The sequence below is a fragment of the Magnolia sinica genome, chromosome 15 (assembly GCF_029962835.1).
Source record: "Magnolia sinica isolate HGM2019 chromosome 15, MsV1, whole genome shotgun sequence".
Classification (NCBI taxonomy): Eukaryota; Viridiplantae; Streptophyta; class Magnoliopsida; order Magnoliales; family Magnoliaceae; genus Magnolia; species Magnolia sinica.
In genome coordinates, this window is record NC_080587.1 from 57,266,581 (window position 1) to 57,293,499 (window position 26,919).

Below are 26,919 nucleotides of genomic sequence, written 5' to 3' on the forward strand. Positions count from 1 at the left end.
GTGGATGTGGCCGGCGAGGCATCTATCAGTGGGCCGTATCTTGCCGCAATAAAAGCCGCCCACAAACTACTACTCGGCCGAACTTTAGCTATCCAGGCCATCTTCAATCTGAGCGCAGCCATAACATCTCGGAGTTTTTTGATACCCAGGCCGCCTTCCTCTTTAGGCATAGAGATTTTGTTCCACTTTATCCAGTGGCATTTGTTTTTCCCATCTTGCCAACCCCAAAAGAACTTGGAGAAAGTAGATTCCATTCTTTGCAAGATTTGGGCTAGAATCGAGGCCGCCGACATGGCGTGAATCGAAATTCCACAAAGGACATGGTTGATAAGCGTACATCTGCCTGCCTAAGAAAGGATCCGAGCCTGCCACCCTTGAATTTTCTTCTCGATTTTTTCCATCAGAGGGCTAAACAGAGTGAAGCTTGTCCTACCTTTGAAGAGGGGGATCCCGAGGTAAATGAAGGGCGCTGATGAAGAGGGGGTACCAATTTGCCTCTGGATGCTTCTAATACGATTAACTGGCATTGCGGATGGGTGATGAGTGCAGCTTTTTTGGAAGTTGATCCGTTGTCTTGACGCCATTTGGTATGTGTATAGAAAATCTATCACCGCTCTGATAGTTTGGCTGCCACCATTGAAGAAAAGAATCGTGTCATCAGCATAAAGAAGGTGTGTAATCTGCTCACATCCCCGTTTTAATTTGAATGGAATACATCTGGGACTAAGAAACAACTTGGCGAAACCCCTACTCAGAACCTCCGCAGCAAGGATGAATAGGCTCGGAGACAGAGGGTCCCCTTGGCAGAGACCTCTAGTCGACTTGAAGAAACTGCAACTAGAACCATTGATAATGACTGAAAACCAACTGTTACTCCAGCATTTTTCCACCAATTGAATCCACCTTTGAGAGAAACCAAAACCTTGCAGTACCCTTGTGAGGAAATCCCACTCTAGGTGGTCATACGCCTTTTCCATATCTAACTTCAGGATAATATTCCCGCCTCTGACTTTTCGATCAATTTCTCTAACCATTTCTTGCGCCAAAGCTACACTCTCCGCTATAGAGCGACCTCGAACGAAAGCTCCTTGCTCTTGGGAAATAATGTTGGGAAGGATAAGCGCCAATCTGTCAGCAATGATCTTGGCAAAGATTTTATAAACGCTGTTGCAAAGGCTTATAGGATGAAAGTCAGAGAAGGCTTTAGGGGCAGCCTTCTTTGGGATCAAACAGATGAGAGAGGCCGTGAAAGAATGTGGCAACTTTCCGCCGTGGAAGAAATTGATCACAGCTTTATGGATATCCAGACCGATGATATCCCAACTGTAAGCCAAAAAAGCCCTAGACATACCATCAGGACCGGGGGCGCTGTCCCTTGGCATGGACATGACGGCACAACGAACTTCCTCCAATGAAGGGTAACTCATCAATAAATCATGATCTGACTCAGATATCAACTGCGGGATGGAGTTGAAGACGCTGTCTTGAATCGACGTAAGCTCCGATTGAAACAGAGAGGAGAAGAACCGAATTCCCTCCTGTTGGATCTGCTTGGGATCAAAAACTTTTTCACCAGATTCCAGCTGAATTTCATCAATTTGTGCTCTCCTCATCTTATCAGTGGCAGACATGTGAAAAAATTTAGTGTTTCAATCGCCTTCAATTAGCCAATTATTGCGAGACTTTTGTTTCCAAAAAATTTCTTCGGCCACCTCCAAATGATCAAGGTGTTTCCTGGCTTCAACTAGTTCCTCTTGATTGAAATCCTGTAGTTGTTGAGCCTGTTGCTCCATACAGACGATGGACTGTTCCACTGCTTTAATTTGCTGGAAGATGTTGCCAAAAACCGATGTGATCCATGCTTTCAGATGATTCCTAACCTTCCGCAATTTTAGCATGAGGTTAATGATTGGTTGATTAGAGAGATCTGCCCTCCAGGCCTGCAATATAACAAATGGGTACTCCTGATGAAGGGTCCACATTCTCTGAAAATGAAAAGGCTTCGGGGAGGATTGCAATGCTGGGGGAAAAAGAAGAAGCAGAGGACAATGATCGGAGTTGACACGAGGAAGATGCTTGACTTGGAAGCGAGGGAAAACATTAATCCACGAGCCATTGCATAATACCCTATCTAGGCGAGCCCAAACCTGGGAATTTCCTGCTTGATTATTGCTCCAAGTAAACTGATCCCCACTGAAGCCTGCATCCATCAAACCCGCAGACTCCATAGCATCTGCAAATTCCGTGTAGCTGCCCAAATCTTGATTCCTGTTATTCAACCGTTCTACGGTAGATAGTACAGTGTTGAAGTCGCCGCCCAGGGGCCTGGAATTCGCGTGTCCATTCATAATAGATCCATCCACAGCGATCTCCTCTGCATTCTAAAGCATTTTGCATATACAATAGAAAGATGGAAAAGTAAATTTGAATTATGAAGTTGCAGTTGGATAGTTATCACCTGATTGAAGTTGTGAATAACTGAAACGCTGAGGTTGCTGTTGTGAAAAAACCAAATCTTCCCATCTTCGTGCACATTTCATAGGGATGAATGAAAACCAAGTTTGAGCCCCACATAGGTACGTTTTTGCTCTCTAGCCATAGGCTCCAAAATCGCCAAACATAGAGGTTTATAAAGTTTCGCAAACCTAGCCGCTGATCTGAGGGTAGCTGAATTCGCTACCCCACGAGCATTCCAAATGATTGCACTATCCATCAATAAAATTTTCATATGAACCGATATCCCTCTTCTTAAGACGTCTTAGTCTCGCTCCCCAATTGTCCTTCGTGTGCCCTGTTCCTGGTTTAATAGTTCTCCTGACGACCAATCTCTTTCTTCCTTTCTTGGGTGGGGGTTGTGCAAAAGGATGTGTAATGCTTCTGGTACCCTGGCAATCTTCCTGAGTATCCTGATTGGTTGGGTTGAAGTGAGGCTGAAAGTCCTGGGAATATAAGGTGTCATTGTCATTGCCTTCTATTATTCCATCAGGAGCATTGAGGATATTCTCCCCAGCTTGGAATTTGAATGGCGTTAAATCCACTTCCAAGGCTAGGGGTTGAGGAAATTCTCTGTTAGCAGAAGAGCCAAAGGATTTAGCTGGGAACAGGTCCACATCAAGGACAAGATGGTTAAAAGAAAGAGGGAGGCTTCTGCGTTTGAATGTTGGACTGGGTGCAAGGTGATCATCCTGAAATTTAATAGGGGAATTACCCACCGAGCGGGAGTCTCCAGATGACTTTCTAGTATCTATTAGAGCGCTCCACGGAGAGTGGGTGATTTTCTGCCTTCTAAGAACATAAGCCATGGACTTAAGGTTGCAATTTTGACTGGGGCTTGATGCTTGCTCCTCAACAGACAACTACAGGTTGGCCCTATAGTGATGAGAGAGTTGACCGTGGCATAATTGCTCCCAATCATAAAAGCCCCACATCAGGGGCAAGGGCAGAGACCATGTCCGACTGCTGCATTGTCCCAGCGGGGAGATCAGAAAGAGTATCGTGGCCTGGGCTTGAAGTCAGCTGATCATGTGTCCGCTTGGAAGTGAGGGTTGGCGACAAACAGAGGTGGGGCAATGATCTATGTTGGATAATGTCCCCCTGATGAAGATCAAAAGCTGAGGCCAGAGGTGGCACTGGCATGATGGGATCATAATCTGACATAACACTTTTAAAGCTGGTCTTAGGAGGGCCACTGTCTCCTGGGATCTGAATTTTGAATGCTGAAGCATTGGTTTCAATGCCCAAGTTAGGGGGTAAGGACAAGGTGGCTGAGGAGAAAGCCAAGGGTATGATGGGAGGGACGGGTTGATGAGAGGGGTAGAGGGGGGGCATGGTGTTAAGAGCTGTTAGATGAGAAGGTTGGGTGGCTTCTTTGAGAGTAGGGTTGAGGGACATGGAGGGATGAGGGGGTGGTGGAGGGATGGTGGTTGGAGGGGGAAGTTGCGGTAGGTCCCTGGAAGAATCACCAACAACGAGCCTGGGTGGGGGAGGAGGAGGGGGTACAGACTCAAGAGGCTGGGTTGGGTTCTCAGGGGCATTAGCACAAACAGATGGTGAGGGTGCAGTATTGTTGATTTGGATGTTATGGAAAGCCTTTGAAACCCACTGTTTTGTGGACTCTTTGGGAGGGAAGTGGTTGATGAGACTACCCCAATCAAGCTAAGTGGATTCCATAATCCTAGAGATCGGAAAGCTACGACCATCCACCTTGAGAAAACGTAGGCTGAGTAAATCTGCCCCTGGATAAAGATCAACCTAGACTCTAGCAAAAACCTGAAATGCAGCAGATCTGGCAGCCGGATCAATTTGAATCACCTTCCCATATGTGTTCGCAAGTGCTTCAATAGCTGCGGGATACCATGAGTGTGCCGGAATACTGAAAAGCCTTAGCCACCTCTTACTGCCCAATAGCGTAGCTTCCAGGTACCAAGTTGCAACCTCAATGAGATTCAATGTCTTGTGAAGTAGTGAATCTTTGGCAAAAGCTAACATCTCCTGTCTGGATGGGAATTTTAGAATGAAGTGCACAGGGGATACTCTGCAAATGTTCACTTTCAGATGTGCGAAGGAAGAAAGGCGGATGGTATCGACGATATGACAGAAGGAAACGGAGGTGTCTTTAGCCGTATAGATGATGGCCGTCGAAAGGTCTTCCTGGAGCCTTCTAACTTCGTGAATATTAGTTGAGACTGTGAGATTCCCCGAGAGAGAAGGAGGACGATTGAGATGGGGTTGAAGGTTTGGGCGTTCTTGGGGGTTTTTGTAGTGGGGTTGTGGGTTTAAGGGGTTTGGAGGATTTTGGGGAGTTATTTTGAGGGATTCAGAGTAGGAAGGTCTAGTGGAAGGATAGGTTTCTCAAAAGTTGACAACCATGATGTTGCGCTGTCTGACCCATTAGATCTGCGGAGGTCTGGAATCGGAACTGCCACTGGTTTCTGATTAACCTTTTCTAAGGTGATTTTCCTCCCATCGACTCTACGGCCATGGAATGTGTTAATGGCGTCTAGGGCATCCTGCTCATATCGAAAATATATAAACGCATAACTGCGGGACCTGTTCCTCTCCTTGTCCCACGGGATGTAAACAGCCAAGATTTTTCCAAATCCACCGAAGATGCGATTGATGTCCTCCTCACCTGTGTCGAAGGTCAGATTACCTGCAAATACCCCAAAATGTGGAGAGATGCGATCTCCCCTTACCTTCTGCCTATTTACAACCTGCCAACCATATTCGTTACTTTGACGATGGAAGCAAGCTATAGGTGCTGCCTGATGTAGGAACTGCTCGTCACGGCGTTCACGATCAGGGCAGAGACGTCCCTGACGATCGTGTCTTCGTGTCCTTTTCCTCTCCATGACTTCAGATGCTTGGGATATCCCTAGTTCCCTCTTGTATAGACATGATTGAGTATAACTACTCACTCGAGATTATTCACTGTTTAAAGTCTCTAATCTAATCCACATGGAACCGAATAAGGCATGTTTGAAGAATGTATGATGCTCAATTGAAAGAAGAACTTTTTTTTCTTTGAACCAAGGATGGTATAGGTGGGGCCACTTTTGGTTGACCTAGGCTGTTAATCAGGCGGACCCTGTCACTTTGTGGGCCATGCCCCAATGGCTTGACCACCAGATGATCCTCACCATCCACTGCAAATAAACGATTGCAAGCATGGCCCAAGAGTGCACATTTAATGGGGGCCATCTGACTGTTAAGATAATCCAATGGAGGATATTTTGGGGGTACTCCAATCCAGCATGGGGTCTACCATATGAAGAACTTGGATTGCCAAAAAAGGGGTCCCTCATTATAGTTTGTTGGGACAATCATATGGTCGAATGCATTTGTTTATTTCCTTATATATTAATCCCCTTAGTTTGCTCCCATAACCTTAATGGAAGGGTCAAATTGACTCATTTTTATGCATAAGAAAACAAGAAATAGAGAAGTGGTTGCAGTTCCTTTTTGATGAATCATCGAGTAAAGAGACGTAGCAATCCCCAAAAAGAGAAGGCACAAAAGAAGTTATCAATTACAGTTCATTCTATTGGGAACTAGAGGTTATTCAGTAGAAAGAGGTCATAAAGGGTGATGGGAAAAAATCATCATGTATTAAATGACATCTCCTTGTATTTTAAATCACACAACCAAGGTTCCGAAAGGAGAATAATTTTGTGCCATTTTAATATCAGATATTTGAAACATGATGGATCATAGATAAACCATCAAATGCTGCTTAGTTTGAAGAGCATCTCAACCCGTTCTTTATTATCCAAATGTCATCTATTTAGGTTATCACAAGATATTTTGATGCCAGAAACAAATCATCACCATCTAAGCCTTATCCCAATTAATGGGGGTCCGCTCTTCTGATGCAAGAAACTAAATAAATAAATAATTTATTATTATTATTTTTTTAAAGGTAAAAAGAGCATAAAAGAAAAGGAAAAGGAAAAATCTCCAACGAAGAAAAATAGGGTAAAACTGCTCTAGAAAACATACCACAATGTGCAGAGCATGGGGATCGTCGTCTCTGTCAGTAAGTGCTAGAAGCAAAATATCCAAAGGAAGTAATTCATGTGTCCAAATAAAATAGGCAAGGTTTGCGCTAGCTTTCAATAGAAGTTCCTGAAACAGAGAAACAAATAGAGAAAAAGGCATTTCATGATCTGAATGAGAAATCAAGTAAATGGAAGATAACCAATAAGCGTAGAACAGAAAACAACATGTTTTCCCACATGCCATTACCTCTATAAAAATAAAAAATAAAAAAACAGGTTTTCCCGCATGCACCACACTAGACAAAAATGCACAAACCAACAACCTAGACAATGAATATACCTGTAAGAGATGTCCATGTTGCAGTTCAATTTGAATATGGTGAAGAAGGACATCCACCATTGTATAAATGTTTGATGTCACTTCTTCAGGTGAAAATTCTCTCAAGACGCGTCCCTGCATTTAGCAAAACAAATATTAAAGGCGTTAACAGAGCTTTCCCAACCCACACTCTTCTCGGCATGTCCTGAACATGCTAATCATGCGCATGTTGAAACATATGAGTAGTTCATCAGGTAGGCCCCACTTAACGATGACTTGGCACAATGAAATACTGATAGAAATGACTGGCCCCAAAATCAGAGCAATCAACTCATCAGATGAGCCACAAACGTAGAAAAACAATCTGCTCAAGAGAATTTGCAAAAGGTCCAAAACATACATGTGCCAGCTGGACGAGTGAACTAGCCTCACTTTGGACCAGGTCATCTAGATGGCGGGGTCCACATGATGCATGGCTCAGAGTTCCCGTGCAGGTTTCAGTATGTGCTCAAATGTAGAGGTAAACCTGGGACAAGTGCTGGCTTTGCAAATTTCTAATAAGCGTTATAGTAACGGCAGCACTGGCACATAAAAAGTTGCAAAGTTAAACGAAGAGAAGTCACTGGGATGAAGAAAAAGACCATACAAGATTTGCACTATTAATGCTTTCAGGGTGTCCATTCATAAGCATCCAAGCGCCAGCACATAGATACTGTCGGTGTTGAGGAAAACTATGACTGATATAGGTCATAACATAAGTTGGATCAGCTGATGGTGAAAGGAGCTGTGTGCATTGGTTGATGACTGTTGTTTCTGCCTGACATGGAAAATTAACAGGCCCAAAATCAAGGAATTAACAAAGCATGATCTACCCAAAACATGAAAGGTGCACAACACAGCTTAAAGAAACTGGCAACTGTTTATCATGAAACAGTACTAGTGTTCCTTCCATGAGGAATAATTGATGGAAAATTGATACAATTTCACTAGAATTGGAGTTCCTGAAAAAATAAAAGGACACGAATAACAGTCCAATATCAAGCATCCATTTACTTCTGGAAAAGATCTAACATCCATGCCAACATGTAAATATGGCAATCAAAGGAATACCCCTAAAGAAGAGTAGAGTGTCTGCGTATGTATGTGTGTGTGAGTGTCCACGTATGTGTGTATCTGGGATTTTATATGCATGTAAACTCACATTAAGGGTGTGTTTGTGTGTATGCATTGGTGCTCCCTCAGGACAAACAGTCCAATATCAAGCATCCATTTACTTCTGGAAAAGATCTAACATCCATGCCAACATGTAAATATGGCAATCAAAGGAATACCCCTAAAGAAGAGTAGAGTGTCTGCGTATGTATGTGTGTGTGAGTGTCCACGTATGTGTGTATCTGGGATTTTATATGCATGTGAACTCACATTAAGGGTGTGTTTGTGTGTATGCATTGGTGCTCCCTCAGGACACCATTCCTTCATTCATTAGGGTGATAAAACATCATCAAGGTGTGAGAGGAGAGATAATTTCTCTACACAACCCTTTCTCCAAAGTTTCTCTTTTGTTCTCCTTTTCTTTTTCTTTGTTCTCCAACCATGTGATTAACTACATGGTATCAAAGCATTAAGATACCCACCACCTCCCTCCTTTCGCTTCTTTCTTTTTTCCTTCTCCCTTTTGTTATTTCCCTCCTTCCTCTTCCTATCTACCCTCTCTTTCTTTCTTCTCTTTTTGTTTTGTTTCCATCGTCGACCACGCAATCAGATCTCTTAGAGAAAGATTCCTCACCATTTGCTACAGTACCATGCCACAGTGATATGCGGATGGGTATGTCACTTGAGTAAACAAAATAGTTGATTTTTTTTTCATTCGCCACATTGGTAGTGCAAGTCAGTGTTTCTTTTGGGGAGAACATGTATGTTCAAACGATCAGAAAACTGGGGTAGCTAGGGGGCCCGGACAACAAGATCACCATTTTCGGCTCAACGGCTGCCAGTACCTTGAATGGTCTCCGCCAGTACCTCGAATGGTCTCAATCTGCCAAGATGTTCATCGTAGCAAGAGAAAGGTGGGGTATATTATGAGTAATGAGGAGTCAACCAGAAATGACGTATCCCACAATAATTGGGAAAGCGATAATCTGACAGTTACGTCGTAGTTTCTTCATTCTATGGATCCCAGCATCAGACATCATTTAGTCCTCAAAACAGCCAATGAAGTGTGGGGTAACATTGTAGGGACATTTTCTCAGAGGGATAAGCCTCATTTCTATCAGTTGCACCAAGAGATAATGAGTACGAAACAAGGCAAACCTCTAATGGAGGAATATTTTGCATCACTCGTACAGAAGTGGGGGGAGCTTGGTCATTGTCAATCAACTGCTTCCACTCTCGAAAAGCTTAAGAAGCAAATGGAAAAGCAATGTGTATTTGACTTCTCGAATGGGTTGCACCCTGATTTTGAGCCTCAGTGTGTTCAGGTATTGAGGAGAGAGTCCTTTCCTTCTCTGGGGGCTGCCTATAATTATGTCAGTGGGGAGGTTCAACGTAGAGCCTCTTTGGGTATGCAGTTAGAGTTGTTCATGAAAGTTCTGCACATGCAGCAAGGTCCATGCCTTCTCAAAGAATGTTGATAGAGACAATCTTGTTTGCACATACTGTGGTCCCCTTGTGTGCATGAGCAGTGTTATGATATTCAACCCCATCTTTGACCGAAGCCCAAGAGGATGGCTAAAACTTGAGGAGCAGACTTCAGATGGCATTTCAGACTCCAGTGATCAGATAAGTGTCCTTTGCAAGACCATCAATGATCTTCATCAGGAGCTAATCAAGTTTCAAACTTCATTCAGCAGATACTTCTAGCAGGCAGCCAGGTACATACTGCTTATTTTTTACGGTCACAATCACATCCACATCTTGGATTATTGAGTCCAGTGCCACAGATCATATAACCAATATGGAAGGTAACTTTCTATGTATTCTGGTTCCTTGAGCCTCATCGAACTTGCCGATGGTTCATTTTCCAAAACCACTGGGAAAAGAACTAACAAGCTATCCTCTTCCTTAGGCTCCATCTGTTCTTCATATGCCTTCCTTTCCTTCCAATTTATTGTCTGTTAGTCTGAACAGTTGAATTGTTGCGTCACTTTCTTTCCATCCTATTGTATTATATAAGATCTATAAGCCAAGAAAAGGATTGGTGGTGGACATAAAGAGCATGTCCAACTTTGGAATGCCCATTTGGGTCATGTGTCCATGTCTTAGATTATTATTTCCCAATAAATTTCAAGCAGATGTGAAATTCAAGTGAAGATACATATATATATATATATATATATATATATATATACACACACGTTTATCTAATTCATTGACAACTTTTCTCAATTCACAGGGATGTATTTAATGAAATCTACAAGTGAAGTATCAACTATAATTAAAGTATTTCCTTACTCAATTCGATAAGAAGATAAAAGTTCTTCGATCTGATAATGCTAAGGAATACCTATGTCATGATTCTAAGTTTACTTGTGTGATCATTGCATGCATCTTGTCTGTATACTCCCCAACAAAATGGGGTTGCAAACTGCAAAAACTATTATTTTCTGAAGGTTACTAGATTCATCTTAATAGGGATGAATGTTCCAAGAATCTACTGGGATAAGGTTGTCCTTACGGCCTCATGAAGAACACCTATATGATTAATAAGAAGCCATCTTAATTACTTGAAAATAGCTATCCTCTAAAATTGTTAAAACAAAATATGCAATTGTTCTATGTTCCCCCAAAAACCTTTCTTTGTGTTTGTTTTGTCCATGTTTTAGGGTCCTTTGGGGATAAGACCTAAGTAAAGTGTGTGTTCTTGGGATATGCAACACTAAAAAAGGAAATAAGTGTTATTGTCCTATGATTGGAAAAAGGTACATTTCCAAGGACATTTGCATTCTTTGAGAATGTTCCTTATTTCTCCTCACAAACAACTGCTCTTACTCCTAGTAATGATGCATTTCCTCTTGGATTTTTTACCTAAGAAGACCAAGGGCCTGTTGGGGTCCCTAAAATAGACTCCGTTTTCAAATACTTATTTTTTTGTAGATTTTTGACACATTTTTGAATCTTTGTTGGACAAAAATTCCCCCTAACCTTCTTCTCCATATCACCTTCTTTCATCACTACTCTCCGGCTAACTCTTCGTTTACCACTACACTCTGGCGATCTTTCATACTTTCCGACTACTGTCTCTAATAGAAACTCCTTTCTTCTTTTTTTCCTTTTATGCTGAAATGGGCTTGTTTAAGATGAAAATGAGATGAATATATATATATATATATATATATATATATATATATATATATATATATATATATATATTACAAAAATTCTACTTTTAGAAGATGGGTTCTTTCTTTTAAAAAAATCCACTAAGAATGGGCCATAGAACAGCCCATATTCACATTCGATAATAAAGACACTAGTCGATCCTTCACATAGCCATCTACGTGGATGATATTGTTCTCACTAATGACTGTGAAACTAAGTTTGCCAATGTGAAGTAGTTTATACTGTGTTTCTACTATGAGATCATGGGTTTGAGAACCCTTGTGGTGTGTGTGTGTGTGTGTGTGTGTGTGTGTGTGAGAGAGAGAGAGAGAGAGAGTGTGTGTGTGTGTGTGTGTACTCACCATTCGAAAAAAAAAAGGTGAAGTAGTTTCTGGATCCTTCGAGATTAAAGATTTGGGCATGCTCAAATACTTTCCTAGGATTGAGGTTGCCCAATCGAAGCGAAGCATATTCATCTCTTAGAGGAAATATGCTCTAGATTTACTTCATAAGATAGGAATGTTGGGTGCTTGACCAATGCTTATGCCAGTTGAGGTTAACCACCGTTTTCATCATACTGAGTTTACAACTCTCAATGACCTTAGCATGTATCAGTTCGTAGTTAGGAAGCTGATTTACTTGACTATTATTCCACTCGACATTGCATGCTTTCAGTCAGTTCATGCAAACTCCTTGTAGTCACCATCTGGATGGTTGTATACGGAAACCTTTGTTACCTGAAATTGGCTCTAGGCAAAGGACTCTTGTATGTCAATTATGGCCACTTCACCATGCAAGCATATTGCAATGCAAATTGGACTGGGTCTTCTAATGATTGTCATTTCACTTCTGGTTATTGCCTGTTGGTTGGTGACATCCTCATTCTGTGGAAAAGTAATAAACGGTCAGTGGTTGCTCTTTTGTTGACTGAAGCAAAGTATCATTCTCAAGCTGCTTTGTGACGATTTGGCTCTAGTCTCTTCTTCATGACATGTGCATATCCGTTTCTACTCTGATTCTGTCATATTGTGACAATCAGGCAAACATTCGCATTGCATCCAATCCAATCTTGCATCTAGAACAAAGCATATGGAGGTTGATTGTAAAATTTTGTTTGCGACTAGATTTCCTCTGCGCTTATTCATAATCCTCATGTTCGAACCAATGATCAGCTTGCAAATATTCTTACAAATGGCTATTCATCCTTCTCATCTTCAAGCGACTGGGGGCAAGATGGGCATGTACAACATTTTTACTTCAGCTTGAGTTTAGGAGAGAAGACTGCATTTGTATGTACGTGCATTTGAGTGTCTGGGGTTTTATAGGTACGTGACGTATCATTTATGAGGGGGAGTGTGTACTTTGGTGTTCCCTCAGGACGCCATTCCTTTTCTTCATCCTTCTTCTCCACCATGTGATTGATTACAACCCCAATTACCTTTTTCTTAAGTTGGTATGCAAATATATAACTGAATATAAATAAACACACATGCATGCACGCACGCACACATGACAGATGCTAACACCTAGCCACTTGGATTGCTAACCTACTGTCCAACCAGCAGATAATCGCCATCCTGTCACATGTGCAGTGTTTTGAATAGCATGTGTAGCATAGCGCATTGTGCATAGCATACACTACATTGCAGAGCATAGCTATAGCGCCACATAACACACTTAAATAGCACAATCCTAGGAAGCATACAGTATTTCTTGTGTAGCAAGTACTGTACATAGCATACACTATGGTGTATATGTGTTTTCATCTTTAAAATCATAAATATTTTGGTCTTCGATTGTTATATTAGTTCACCAACTATTTTGAAAAACGGTGGTGATTCGTCCCCATCAGCGTGGCACTAAAGTACAACTGTCCAGGTCATCTAAACTGTGGATCCTGTTGTGGATAGAACATATATCTAGACTCAACACTTTTTGACAATTGTAACTAGACTCACACTTGTTAAACAATCATAACTATCTGTACAGGCATGCCAATTGTATAGCTAAAGAGGTACAACCATTTAAAATGGTGTAGAATATCATTGGAACATAGCCATTATAAAATAAAAGCATTCGAAAGAGGACTTTCAAAACCCCTAACATTCAACCACAAAACTCACTTGGCCCCCCAAAAAAAAAATTTTGTGGATTAGATTCTCTCACAGGCATAGATTGGTCCTTTGAGAAGATCCTTCAGCTAAATTTTCACGGGCATTAGAGTCCAAACAAAGGAGAACATTGAGATTCCCACCTTTCATGTTAATAGAGCCGTGGAGCTCATATTTTGGTTTTCTTTATTCATTTAAAGCTAAATAGAGGTATGTTTCTTACTCTTAATCTCAGTTAATCAGTTATATTTCATTTTGGGAGATTTAACGATTGTTTTACAGTATTTTTCTGGTTTCTTTTGTCTTTTTTCTTTTCATTTTTCTTTTTGGAATGCCGGTTCCTATGCAACATTGTATAATAAGCCTGTTCTACAACCAATTTTTAGTGGGGGGCCTACTGCGATGTGTATCACGTGGTACCAAACCCGTCCAATCCATCACATGGGCACCATGCTACAATGGTGGTTTTTTAGTGGTTGTGCATTGTTCTCTATGGTTTGGCCCACGGGATGACTGGATATGCCTGAATTCTTTTCCTTTATGGTGGCTGTCCATTGTTTTCTATGGTATGCCCACCTGATGATTGGTTTTGGCATGAATATAAGTGGGTTGGCTTTTGCTAACTTGTTTTTAACATGCTTTTACTTGAAAAATGAAGCATATTTTTTGGGCCTTCTTGTTTTTATACCTATTTCTACTATTTACCATATCTTCTCTATTATTTTAATTAAAAAATTGAAGTATCGCATAGCCTATACTACACACAACCTAGTTTACACTACACACTGTCGAGGGGAGCATGCTACACTATATGCTACATGCTACTTAAAACACTACACGTTTGTAACGTTCAACCCATCCGAAAGGTTCTCCTCACCATGACAATCACAGCATCAAAAAACAGTGACAAACAATAATGAACAACAAAGAGAAATAAAACCCCAACATGATGAGGACATCACTTCATGTACACCTTTGCATACGTATCAGAGGAGGAGGCGGGCCACACCGATTTCCCTATGGCTAGGCGAGTATCCGTGATCGTGCAGAAGACCCCATGTGTATGTGCGAGCATCTGGAAGACCTCACACTAGTAAGATGCACATGGGCTGCTCTATGAAGTGATTCAGACCATTGGATTAGAGGGACGCGACGATCGGGCTATTGGATCACATGGATTACATGATCGGGCCATTAATCATTGATCGTCCACATCAGTTTTAGACTTTATCATCTTTTAGAATTTAGTTTTTTATTATTTTATATTTAGACACATTATGAGTGTTTTGGTTTATTTTATTTAGACTGGGGCTATTTTCATTAAGATTCACAAGATAGGGGGATTATTGTAATTTTTGAAACTTCTTGGATCTATAAAAAGAGGAGGGCATATGACCTCTCTCCCATTGGATTTTCTGATTTTTTTTTTTTTTAAAAAAAAAAACAGAGAAAAACTCTTGCTTTCTTCTTCCGTTTTCATACGATTTAAAGATACTTCCATGCGATTTAGAAGGAAGATTGGTACGAGGCTAATCTTCATCAACGAAGGTGCGAGGTCTTCATTTATCCCCACACCATCTTCTCTTTTCTCCCTCATCTAGGTATTTTTTTCAGCTTCTTAATTCTCCCATCTCAGATCTTCATCTTCTCCCAAACTCAACTTCCCATACCTATCCACAATCCAAACCCTAACCGACCTCAACCCATCCACCCCATGCCACACATGTGACTGTATGGCCACACATGTGAATCCCACGTTGCCCATTTTTAGTTTCCCATCATCATTATATCAAAATCCCTTTCTTCCATCCCCGAAACCCTAATCCTAAACCTAAAATTCCTTATTTTCTTATTTTCCTAAATTCCCTAAACCCTAATTTTCACCCTAGGTTGTATTAGGTTTTCTATTTTGAAATAGACTACCCTATGCTAATCGGATGTCCTTAATTCATTAGATCTTAGTTTCTTTTTATTTAATGATCTTGTGTTACGATGTTGGTAGCTTAGGCTAGGATTATACATGATATTCTTTTGATTTTCATGATATTTGTAATGATTATAGCAATGTTTGTGTTTTTTGTTAAATATCTTAATTCGGCTACTTGATATCACATGTTATTTGGTTCTTGCATCGGTCCTGCATCACAACAATTGTATGGACAATGAACAATGGCCATTGCATAGTGCAGTCCAACGAGGGAAATGAGGATTTTGAGTGAAAGGAAGGAAAATGAGAGTATTTATAGAAACAAAGATGAGATTATTGGGCAATACCAACTATTCCCACCATGGTTGTGAGCAAAGGAACCTGGAGCCCCATTACCAACTACATATCATATGCATATATGTACATGTGGAGAATGTTCACATGGTAACATTACCACCACAGTTGTGGTGTAATGGTTCTTTGGGGGACCCATGTGCAATGTGTATGCCATCTCATCCATCAGGTGCAGTACATTATGCATGGACCAGAGCGAAAACTTCAGGCTAATCCAATCACCAGGTGGGCCACACCATAGAACAATTGGAGGGGACACCACACCATTAGAAAACATTTTGTGCAGGGCCCAATGTGGTCGCAAGAGAGACACACCAAGTGATGCAGGCCAGATAGATCAAGATGGCAACAGGCCTAGAAGAGGCAACAACAATGGTCACTTTTATTTTTTGCTGTTTCTTTAATAGGTAATCTGGGCCTGAACCAATGACATCAATTTTCAAACATAGTTTATCTGCCATTGAGCCACAAGCTCGAACCCTAAACCTATTTTTCTCTTCAAACTTTTAAGCCCCATCAGAACAAGCAAATCCAAAACAAAACACACTAACAAAAAAAAGGGGGGGATTAAAAACCTTAGTTATAAATACAAACCTGTTGCCAAGCTTGGATAGCCTGGCCCCTTTTATCAATCCGCCCCATTAAAGTATCACGAATAAGAGCAGGGAAGTGTCGGAGTGTCTTTTCTGACCAAGTGTGCTGACTAGTTGCCATTATCTGCTCCAGAAGGGGCGGAAGGAAAACCATGTGCTCAACCTCTGCAATACCACGTGTCTTGATGGTGATCGCAAGACTAATTATTGTTATTCTATTCAATGTTTCAGTAAACTCAGTTGGACCCTACAAAATAGTTCCTTGATCAGAAATATTTCGAATAACTAATGTTATCTTAACAAAGCCACAGCTTTCTAGTTGCTAGATCAATCTACCTTTAATTCCTTTTTAACCAGAAAAAAATCCCGGAGCGACAGAATCAGATTCATGCATAAATTTTCAGCCAATCTGAAGAGGCGATGTTCTCCACGTTTTGCCTTTATCATAGAAATTATTTTTGTAACATCATACATTAGTGCCTTGCTTTTTCCATGGTACCTACAGAGAAAGAACATGAACATAAGAGTATATGTATTAAGCATAAACTGCCAATGGTTAATTTCAACCTTTGACTACTTGCGACCAATGACTGAAAGGTTGGCAAGAAGTAGAAGTTTGAGCATAGACTACAGGAGCAGAAATGAAAGATTAAGGGGGAGCCTGGAAGCAGCAGTAATCCACACAAATGATACAAAGTTTTGTTTGAAAAAATAATAAAAGTAAAGCTAACAAAATACAAATTCAAAGAAACAAATTTTTTCTTTTTTTTTCTTTTTTTTGAAAAATAAATTCAATGGAACAAAAATAGAAAGGAAAAGAAAAGTAAAATAGAAGTCTTCCACCTAAAACATTTTGATGAAGAAATTTTAACAAATTTCAATCCTATTTCTTGAATGGGTTGCATGTAATAAAATATTGTGTGTGCATGTCTTCCAACCAGTGTTCAAACTATCAGTATCGCGTTGTGCATCGCACCCTTGGGATATAGATAAGTATCGGTTATTGCATAGGATATATCGTTTCTATTGGGTAATTTATTGCAATTTTTGGGAAACATGTGGAAACATTGGGAAGTTAGTTGAATTTTTCAATGAAACTTCGGGGATTGTTAAAAAAGACCTTAATACACACTTTTAGATCACAACATCTCAAAAAAAAAAAAAAAATTTGAACATAACAAGATTCCTTTGTATAGGGTCCTAAGCTATGCACTATCTGAACTAATGCAACTATTTTCAAATTGAATTCATAACATTTATAATTGTAAGAAGACATGTATAAGAACACAACCAATCCATTCAAACCAGTGTTTTAAATAGCGGTAGCGTGATGCGTAGTGCCCAACCCTCTATAGTGTGTAGCGTAAATACGTAGCATGTAGAGTAAGCTACACGATACTCCTATTTTTAAATTTAGAAATAGGACAAATATAATAAATAGTGAAAAAAAAAAGGGAAAAAAATATAAAAATGCCTAAAAGATGATTCATTTTATCAATTATAAGCATGTTCAAAAAAGTTATTAGTTATCATTTATCAAAAGTCAATCTACATATATAAGCCAAATCAAATAATTATCACATCAACAACTTTCTAAGCAAACCACTTTAATTAATAATGTCTAATTGAAACCACAAGTCACAATTGTGAAAAGAAATAAAAATCCCATAGGTTAAAAGTATCAAGTACGATACAAGTGTCACATTCCTCAACATTAGAAACAAACAAAATGTGAAAAGATAGTAAAAAAAATACATTGTAGCTTACGCTACGGACGCTACACGCTACGTAGTTGTAGCGTACGCTATGACCCCTTTAGCATACGCTACAAGGGATTTACGCTATTTGGGACGCTACGTAGCGCTACGGCTTGCGCTACAAGGGATTTACGCTATTTGGGACGCTACGTAGCGCTACGGCCACGCTATGCTACGGGCGCTATTTGAAACACTAATTCAAACGCAAAAGAAGAAGAAATTGAGAAATATATTTTAATAATTTTTAAATTTAAAAAATTATATTTTAAAAAATTTGACAAGGACTTTAAAAAATTAGTAGAGGTCTTGTACATGCTTGATTTCATGTTAGGAGTGCAACATTGCAAGTAATTTGAGAGAAATTGGGGAAATTTTGACTTTTTCCCAATTTCCCCTAAATTTGGCCACATAGACCCAATTCTAGAAATTAGAGCGTATGTGATGATCATTTCATCAAACAATCCTAAATAGTTTCAAATTACACTCAATTGGTACCTGGTTGAAGGGAAATTTTGAAAAAAAAATTTATTAATAAATTTTTTATTTTTAAATTAAAAATCATCTTTACTTTCCAAAATTTGAAAAAAAAAAAAAGTTAACAAATCAGTCAATTAGGCCTCATACATGATTGATTTCATTTTGGAGTGCAAAATTGCAAGCAATTTGGGAGAAATTGGAAAATTTTTGAATTTTTCCCAAATTGGGCCACCTACACTCAAATCTTGAAATTGAATGTCCAAAATCCTTGATTTTCCATACAAAACATGAAGAATCAAAGATTTCTTATGATTTCACACTCATTTTATATGATTTAATTTTTTTTAAAATTTAATTTAATTTAAAAAAAAAAAGAAGGTGCGAAACAATGAAAAATTACTCACCGAATGAAGAAAAATGGCCCCAAATGCAAGAAAATCTTGACTTTGATTTCGAATGTCAGTTTTTCTCCCAAATCCAAGCAAAGGATGGACTGAAATCCACCCTCTAACAGGTTAGAAGAGAGAAATCTTAAGAAAAATGAGGAAAATTGAGTTTTGGGATTTTTGGGAAGGGCAGCATGCGTTTCATGAGAAGTATCGACAATATTTGTTGATATCGACAGATATCATCGATACATTATAAAAACCTTCACAAAAAAGTGTCGATATCGTAATACATACTGATACTTTGCGGTATTATTGCCGATATTCAGGAATCTGGGCTTCTGTTTTTTTGTTTTTTGTTTTTTTTTTTTGTTATTACCCATCAATTTCGTATCGCTAACATGCAATATCGATAATATCGGCCAATATTATCGATATTGCAAACACTGCTTCCAACTAGACCATTATGATGAAGATATTTTAACAGATTCAATCCTACTTCTTTGCAGAGTTATATGTATCGCACCCTTGGGATACAGAGACATCGGTTATCGCACTGATTATATCGGTTGTATCACATAATTTATCATTATTGTTGGGAAACCCGAGGAAACATTGGGAAATTAGTCAAATTTTCCAATGAAACTACAGCGATTGTACAAAAGGCACCAATACACACCTAGAAATCAAAAAATCACAAAAAAAAAAAAAGTGCACATAATAGGTTTCCTTCGTATAGGTCCTAATCTGCACATTATCTAACTGAATTCATGTAACTATATTCTAATGCAGTGGCATTTTCACACCGGGCTCGAGTGGAGTTGCCTGTGGGATGTAGGGGCACACTTGGGGTGGGTGGCCTGTGTGAGGCGGGTGGATCATGTGGGGTGGGCCCCATCCGTGTGAAGTGGGTAGCTCGGGTGAAGTTGAACCCATGTGAAGTGGGGCCCACGAGGAGGGTTTGGCCGAGGTCCTAACCCATGTGATGTGGGGCCTGGGCTATGAGATAAAGGGATTAATTCATCATGCTCTATCAGTTCGAGCTTTTAGAGCAAGTGATTAGTTGTCCTGCATCAAAGTGGTATTAGAGCGGGAGGTCTCGTATTCGAGACTCCTCACCGGGGGTGATTAATGCAGGGGTATTTTCACACCGAGCTCAAGTGGGGTTGCTTGTGGGATGCAGGGGCACACTCGGGGTGGGCGGACTGTGTGAGGTGGGTAGCTCGTGTGAGGCAGGCCCCATCCGTGTGAAGCGGGTGGCTCGTGTGAAGCGAAAGTGATGTTGATTTTGCTGGCTGCGTCGACACGAAGAAGTCTACCTCATGTTACGTCTTCGTTCGTCAACGTCGAAACATAAATAAGCAATCAAGTAGGAACAGTATCAATACATGAAGTCAAAGGAGCATGCTTCGTGGTGTCCTTAGAAATAATGAGCTTACGAACATTCCTTTATTCATATATATACTTTCATGTTTGACTTGGTAAAATCAGTAACAATCTTATTTCTAGCATTATCAGGTGCAAAAGACACAAACACTAGCTGATCAAACTCAAGAATAAGGACAGAAAGAACCATAGAATATGTCTCCCACTTCATATCAGAAAAGAAAGGAGCAATCGAGTAGGAACAATATCAATTTTATACCACTTTTATGAAGACGAATATCCCAAGAAAATGTATTTGACAATTTATTTCTAAAAGGATCAGTGTTATAGACATAAAATGAACACTCAAAAGACACACAAGGAAATGTCAGAGATTAGATAAAAGTCTGAAAAATACAAAATGGGAGACTTTCCAACAAAAACTTTGGTGGGAAGACAATTGATTAGATAGTAGGCTGTAAGAACAACATCTAACTAAAAATATTAGGAACAAACATGCCAACAAAAAGAGCCCAAGTGACTTCTAAAATATTTCTATTCTTCCTTTCAACCAAGCCATTTTGTTGTGGAGTATATCCACATGTGGCCTGAGAGTTAATACCATGCTCCTAAAGATAAGATATCATCTAATGGGAAAGGTATTCTTTTTGCATCCTCTATAAGAAGAGTATCAATACTTACATTAAACTAATTTTTAACCCAAATATGAAACACTTTAAAAATAGCGCTAACTTCATCTCTAGATTTTATCAAATAAATCCATCTCATATGAGATGCATCATCAATAAACAAGATAAAGTATTCAAATCCATTAGAAACAATAAGAATTGGACCCCAAACATCCAAATGAACGAAAGAAAATAATGTACTAGAAAATTTCTCCACAGGTGGATAGATAGACTTTACGGTGTTTGGCTAAAACACAGGCCTCACACTTTAACTTTTTAAAATCACTAAACTTGACCGACGCTAGTAATAAAGACTAAAATACTAGACTCGAAGGATGACCAAACCAACAAGTCAAAGATAAAGGTCTTCCTTCTCGACACTAAGACACTCACCTGAAGCATGCAAACCAAAAAAAAAAAAAAAAAAAGGTATAAATCATCCTTCTTATGTCCACCACTAAGAAACTTCCTCATCTTCAGATCCTAGAAAAAAAAACAATGATCATGATAAAAGGTCACACTACAATTCAAGTTCTTAGTCACCTTACTAACAAATAACAGATTAAACGTCATCTCAGGCACCAACAAGACAAATGACAAGGAAAAGGGGGGAAACAAAGACAGTACCCTTACCTCCAAAAAGAACTATGACAATGCTATTGCAGGTCGTGGTGGAGGGTCAAGAAGAGAAGGACATGATGGTGGTCATGGTCGTGGCATCAATCAATTGTGTACCCACTGCAGTAGATAGGGACATATTGTGGATTATTGTTGAGTTCTTCACAGTAGACCTCCGGGCCTAATGGCAAACTCTACAGCTTCAGATGATAGAAATTCTCATATTACTGCGAGGGATGCGGTTACTTGCTCAACTTCATGTGTAGTTCCATCGGTTGGTAATATTGTTCATCTCTCAAAATCTGAGCATAGTACTTTGTTAAGAGATGCCACTCAGAATAAGGGCCTCCTTAAGATTTTTAGGAATGGTAAAGGAAGAACACTTAATAGCTAAAACAAAAGGTTGATGGTGCAGGGACAAAAATGATAGGAAACAAACATTTCAATGGGATGAGAAAAGAGGAAACAAAGAAAAGAAAATTAGGACGGAAGGAAGGGAACCACCAAAGATTAAAAAGAGAAAGAAGGGAAACATCACTTGTTGAGAAAGATTTTAAATTTAAAAATAAAATAAAAATAAAAAAAATAAAAAAATAAAAAAAAGAAGAAGAAGGAAAGAAATAAAAGAAGATTATGAAGGGAACCACCAAAGATTAGGAGGGGAAGGAATGGAAGGAAGGGAAACACCACTTGTTGAGAAAGATTAGAAGAATAAAAGCCATAGAGTTAAGAGGAGGAGGAAGTAGAAGAAGAAGAAGAAGAAGAGGAAGAAGGAAAGAAATAAGAAGGAAAGAAGAAGAAGAAGAAGCCCTCTGATACCATGTTAGAGAAGGAGAATTTGAGAGAGAGAGAGAGAGAGAGAGAGAGAGAGAGAGAGAAGAAGCCCATGCTGGCACGTGTAGTGTGTACATTAGCTTTATTACACATGCATGGTCTTACAAAGCTGAAGAAATAAAATGGGAAAATCTCAACCAACAAACACCATAACTTCAAGCACCACACAATCACAGCTCGCATGCCAAAATTAAGGTGGTGGTTTAATGGTGCATGCATCCTATCTATCACGCTTGTGTTGGGTTGACACGTGCCACAAAGCCCTCCATTGATATCATGTGAGTGAGTACACTTCACAATCCTTGTAAAGTGTGATATCTAGCTTGCTTATAGAAAAGACAACGGATATTTTCAACCCTAAGGGTGCACAAGATGTTACATGCTAACACACCCCTCAGAATATACTACATGACTTAAGCCCCTCTATATAGATAGGAGTTCCAACTTACTTCCCTACAAGTATCCGATATAGTAGCACGAAACACACAGGGCAGCAAACGTAAGATACAACACTATAAAATGTTGAGGTTGTACCCACAACAAATACGTCATACTCTCCAAATCAAAATAATTTGATGATTCTATTCTCTAATTGGTGGACATTTCTTTGTTGAATTTGGATATTTGGTAATTTTCATTTTAACCATCCACTAGATTTCAATTAATTGGCAAATTTGGATCCTCAATCAGTGTATTTTTTGGGTTATGACCCATCTAAAGTGGGGCCCACCACTTGGACTATTCAATTTGAGTTACATGTATGCCACTATGCCAATGCATTAATTAACTCCCCAAAATTGAAATAAAAAACATAGAAATAAAATGAGGAAATCTCGACAATCATACACCATATCTTCAGGCACCAAACATAATCACAGCTCACATGCCAACATTGCACATGTACAAAAGATGGTTCAATAGTGCATGCATCCCATTTGCCACACGTGCCAGGTTGGAATCTAACACTTCAACAATGGCCCTCTCCATCCTTGAAAGTTGGTCCCATGATACAAAGCATGAGAAGGCACGTCAAAGATGTACCACCCTTAGTTAACAGACCTTAAACCCATGGGTGTTGGTTACACTCCCACCCCTAATCCACACTTATGCTCCTGCCCCCACTTCCTACGCATTTACACTTGTTTACAATTTAAAGTAAGTGATTCCCCACTCCTACACCCGAATTCACTCCCACTTCACCTCGTGCTTTGTGAAACTAAGGAGCTTATTGCAAACAAGGATAACGGGGAGAATTAAAATTTTACCCAATTATCCCTTAATTAACCATGTTTTGAAACTTCATTCAAAGTGGAAAAGTTTTTAATATGGGCAATTTTTTGTCAAAAAAAAAAAAAAAAAAAAAAGGGGCGCCCTCTTTTTGGTTAAATATTTAATTCATAAAAGTGGATTTCCTTCTAAACTGTTAATGTTTTCGCTTCACAACAACACCACACACCATCAACCATCAACAACATGGTTTGTTATAATGGCCATTACATAACGGTAACGGTGGCAAGCGCTACGAATTATAGGGTCATAACAGCCATTACAAAAAAAACGATCTTTAATGGCCCCAATAGTTCGTTATGGGGCCGATATAGGTTTTCTTTATATTTAAAATAAATCATAATAATAATAAATTTAAAGGCCATAATGACCGTTACCGCCTGTATCATAACAGTAAGGTGGTGGCCGTTACAGCCAGCGTTAGCATTATGGAATACCTTAATCATCAATCAACGTTGGGCATTACCATTGATGGGGACATCACGCGCACTCACGCCGCCCCCCTACGCGCGTACGTACGTAGAAGGAGGACCCTACTATCGATCTGGCTCGATGACGACGTCCAGGGAGGGCCCCCTAGCATGAAATCAAGTTTTGGTTCAGAAAAGTGGCCCGATAGTCAAGAAAAGCCCACCATGGGATCTCATGATCGTGGCCCACTCATCGGATTGGTTTTATATTTTAGGTTTTGCTTATTGTTATTATTTAGAACATCGTGAACGCTTTAGAATTCCTTGTTTGGTTTTTATTTTAGTTTACTTCATCGCCAAGTAATTGGTGTCGCACATGTGCGAGTTTTTGGGTATAGGGTTCTCCCTATAAATAGGCACCCTTGTAGTTCTTTTCATTCATTAAAGTTAATAAAAAATTCCTGAGTTATTTTTTTGCTCTCTTCGTGAGTTGTGGAAGAATTTAAAAGTGGGTGCGAAGCCCTCCCTTTTCGAAGAGCTAACTACCATAGTGCGAAGCCACATCAATCTCAATTCACCCCCATCTTCCATCATCTTTTCTTCCATCTTCCCCTACCATCCGTACTTCGAATATGTCCTTTTGTTGCATCAGATTTCTTCATTACAGCAGGTTTCCAGATTTCGGCCCGCAGGCGAGCTGAAACTTCGGCAGAGCACCACGCACAAACCGTACATAGGATCGAGCTGAGATTTGAGAGTTTTGGAGTCCATCCTTGCCCGACCAGGGCCAAGGTGGCCTTTTTCTGAATAGTGGGCCCCACACGTACGGTCGGAATCACACGCACGTCCGTCTGGGCCATTGTTGCGATAATCTTTTTGCTCAGGTTTTTATCCTCTTTTATCCTCTCATAGCCGTTTTTCATGAATCCTAACCCTAGATTACATGATCCCTAATTGATTTGCCCCTTTTTATCACCTTAGGGTTCCTTGAATTGAAATTAGGGAATCCCTTAGATTAGGGACTGATTTTTATGCATGAGTAGTTGATTTTATTTCCCTTTGACATCGTTTAGTTTATAATTTTTATTGGTCCAGTCCTAGCCTGTGTCGGCTTGGACCTGCATAGATTCCCCTTTTTAATTGAATGTTTGGATTTTCATGTGGGACGTGGAATTTGTGTGATTGTTTCTGAATTGGTAGGATCTAAGCCTGAAATCTTACATATCATATTTAATTTTCCATGTCCTGCATCAAATTTGGTATCAGAGCCTAGGGTTCTTGTAGAGGAATTCATTACATGTTTAGGGTTTGGTTGTTTATGTCCATTACGCATCAATTCTCATCATATATGGCTGTTTAGAGGTCCATAAATCCTGAAATAAGCTGCTGAAATTTTCTGTTATCCCCTTATTTGAATTATTTTAGAAATTAACTTAGTTTTCTATTTCTAGGTTTAGAAACTTTCCTTTTCTGTTTTTTTATAAACTAATTTTTTAGAAACTTTCTTAATCTGTTTTTAGAAACTAATTTCCTTTCCTTTTTCTTTTTTAAAAACTAATTTACTTTCCTTTTTCTTTTTTAGAAACCAACTTACTTTCTATTTTTAGCAACTTTCCTTTTTTCTTTTTCTTTAGAAACTAGGTTGTTTCTTTTAGAAACTTTTCTAATTTGTTTTTTTTTTAGAAGCTTTCCTAATTTGTTTCTTTAGAAACTTTCCTTTTTCGTTTTTTAGAAACTAGGTCGATTCTTTAAATTAAAAAAAAAAAAAAATTCTCTTATATCTTGACAACTATATTGCTGAATTTTAGTTGGCACCCTACACTAAACATGGAACAATTGCAAGAGTCACTAAACAAGTTGTCCCAGAAGTTGGAGTTTATGATTAAGCGCTTGGAAATGGACCAATGCTTTGAGCAGCTTGATGAACGCATTGCCCGACTAAAGACCAGTGCCAAGACAAACCCCACCATTGGGGTAGATGTCCAATCTCAGACAGGTGGCCTGAAGGATAGACCAATGAATAGAGTTAGCCAAGGAATCAGTTATGGGCGTGCACCCCTGTACCCACCGCATGAGGGACATCAAGACCACTATTTTGAGGGGTACAACATGTGCAGCCTTGTGACCGGAGAGAGTGCACCAGATGTTAGTGTAGAGTTACCCACTAAGGTCATTCCGGTAGTGGATGAGTTTCGTGATGTTTGTCCTGATGATCTACCGGATGAGTCCCCTAGGAGGGATATAGAGCACACCAGAACATGGGACACCGTAATACCTACAACCGAGTTTACGTTGAATAATTTTGTCGATAGGTCCACAGGTCTAAGTCCTCGTGAAGTCGTTACCGATTATAAACCTAGGAAACTTATTGATCTTGTTCCTATGTCACTGTCCCATAGGTCGTCAGAGTCTGCAGAGTCTTTTGCGCATCACATTCATTCATGGCATCAAGAAATCAGGCAGAAGATCATGACTAATAATGAATATTGCACATTTTCTACAGACCAGTATAAATGTTTTAAATGATTCAATATTGGGGACTCTGTGATGGTCTGCATCAGGCCCGAGCGATATCCTTCGAGGGCCGTTCGTAAGTTACACGCGTGTAGCGCTGGACCCGTCAAAATTATAAAACGAAACGGTCTCAATGTGTATGAGGTAGATCTTCCACCTTCCATGGGAATTAGTTTCACATCCGATGTGGAGGATTTAGTTACTTTTCAGGGGACCACTGATACTTTGTCCGGCCCTTCGCCCACCCATCCTGATTCTCCATATTTATCCCTTGAACCATGGCCCCTTCCCAACCCATTTTCCCAACCTCTACCTCCCATATCTACTTTTCCTAACATTTCTTCTCAGCCTCTACCTCTCATACCTACCCTTCCCATCCCATTTTTCCAGCCTCTACGTCCCATACCTACCCGTCCCGACCTATTTTCTCAGCCTATACCTCCCATATCTACCCTTCTCAACCC

General features: G+C 39.7%; 1 protein-coding gene across 2 annotated transcripts in view; it reads right to left on the reverse strand.

Annotated features, from left to right (window-relative positions):
• Nucleotides 1-26,919, reverse strand: part of LOC131228041 (mediator of RNA polymerase II transcription subunit 23) — a 138,805-nt gene that overhangs the window by 20,408 nt on the left and 91,478 nt on the right. For both annotated transcript variants that reach the window (XM_058223876.1, XM_058223877.1), the window contains exons 11-15: nt 16,455-16,617; nt 16,120-16,365; nt 7,463-7,633; nt 6,838-6,951; nt 6,499-6,624 (exon numbers count right to left, since the gene is read on the reverse strand). In XM_058223876.1, coding sequence (XP_058079859.1) covers nt 6,499-6,624; nt 6,838-6,951; nt 7,463-7,633; nt 16,120-16,365; nt 16,455-16,617 — 820 coding nt within the window. The remainder of the gene's footprint in view (nt 1-6,498; nt 6,625-6,837; nt 6,952-7,462; nt 7,634-16,119; nt 16,366-16,454; nt 16,618-26,919) is intronic.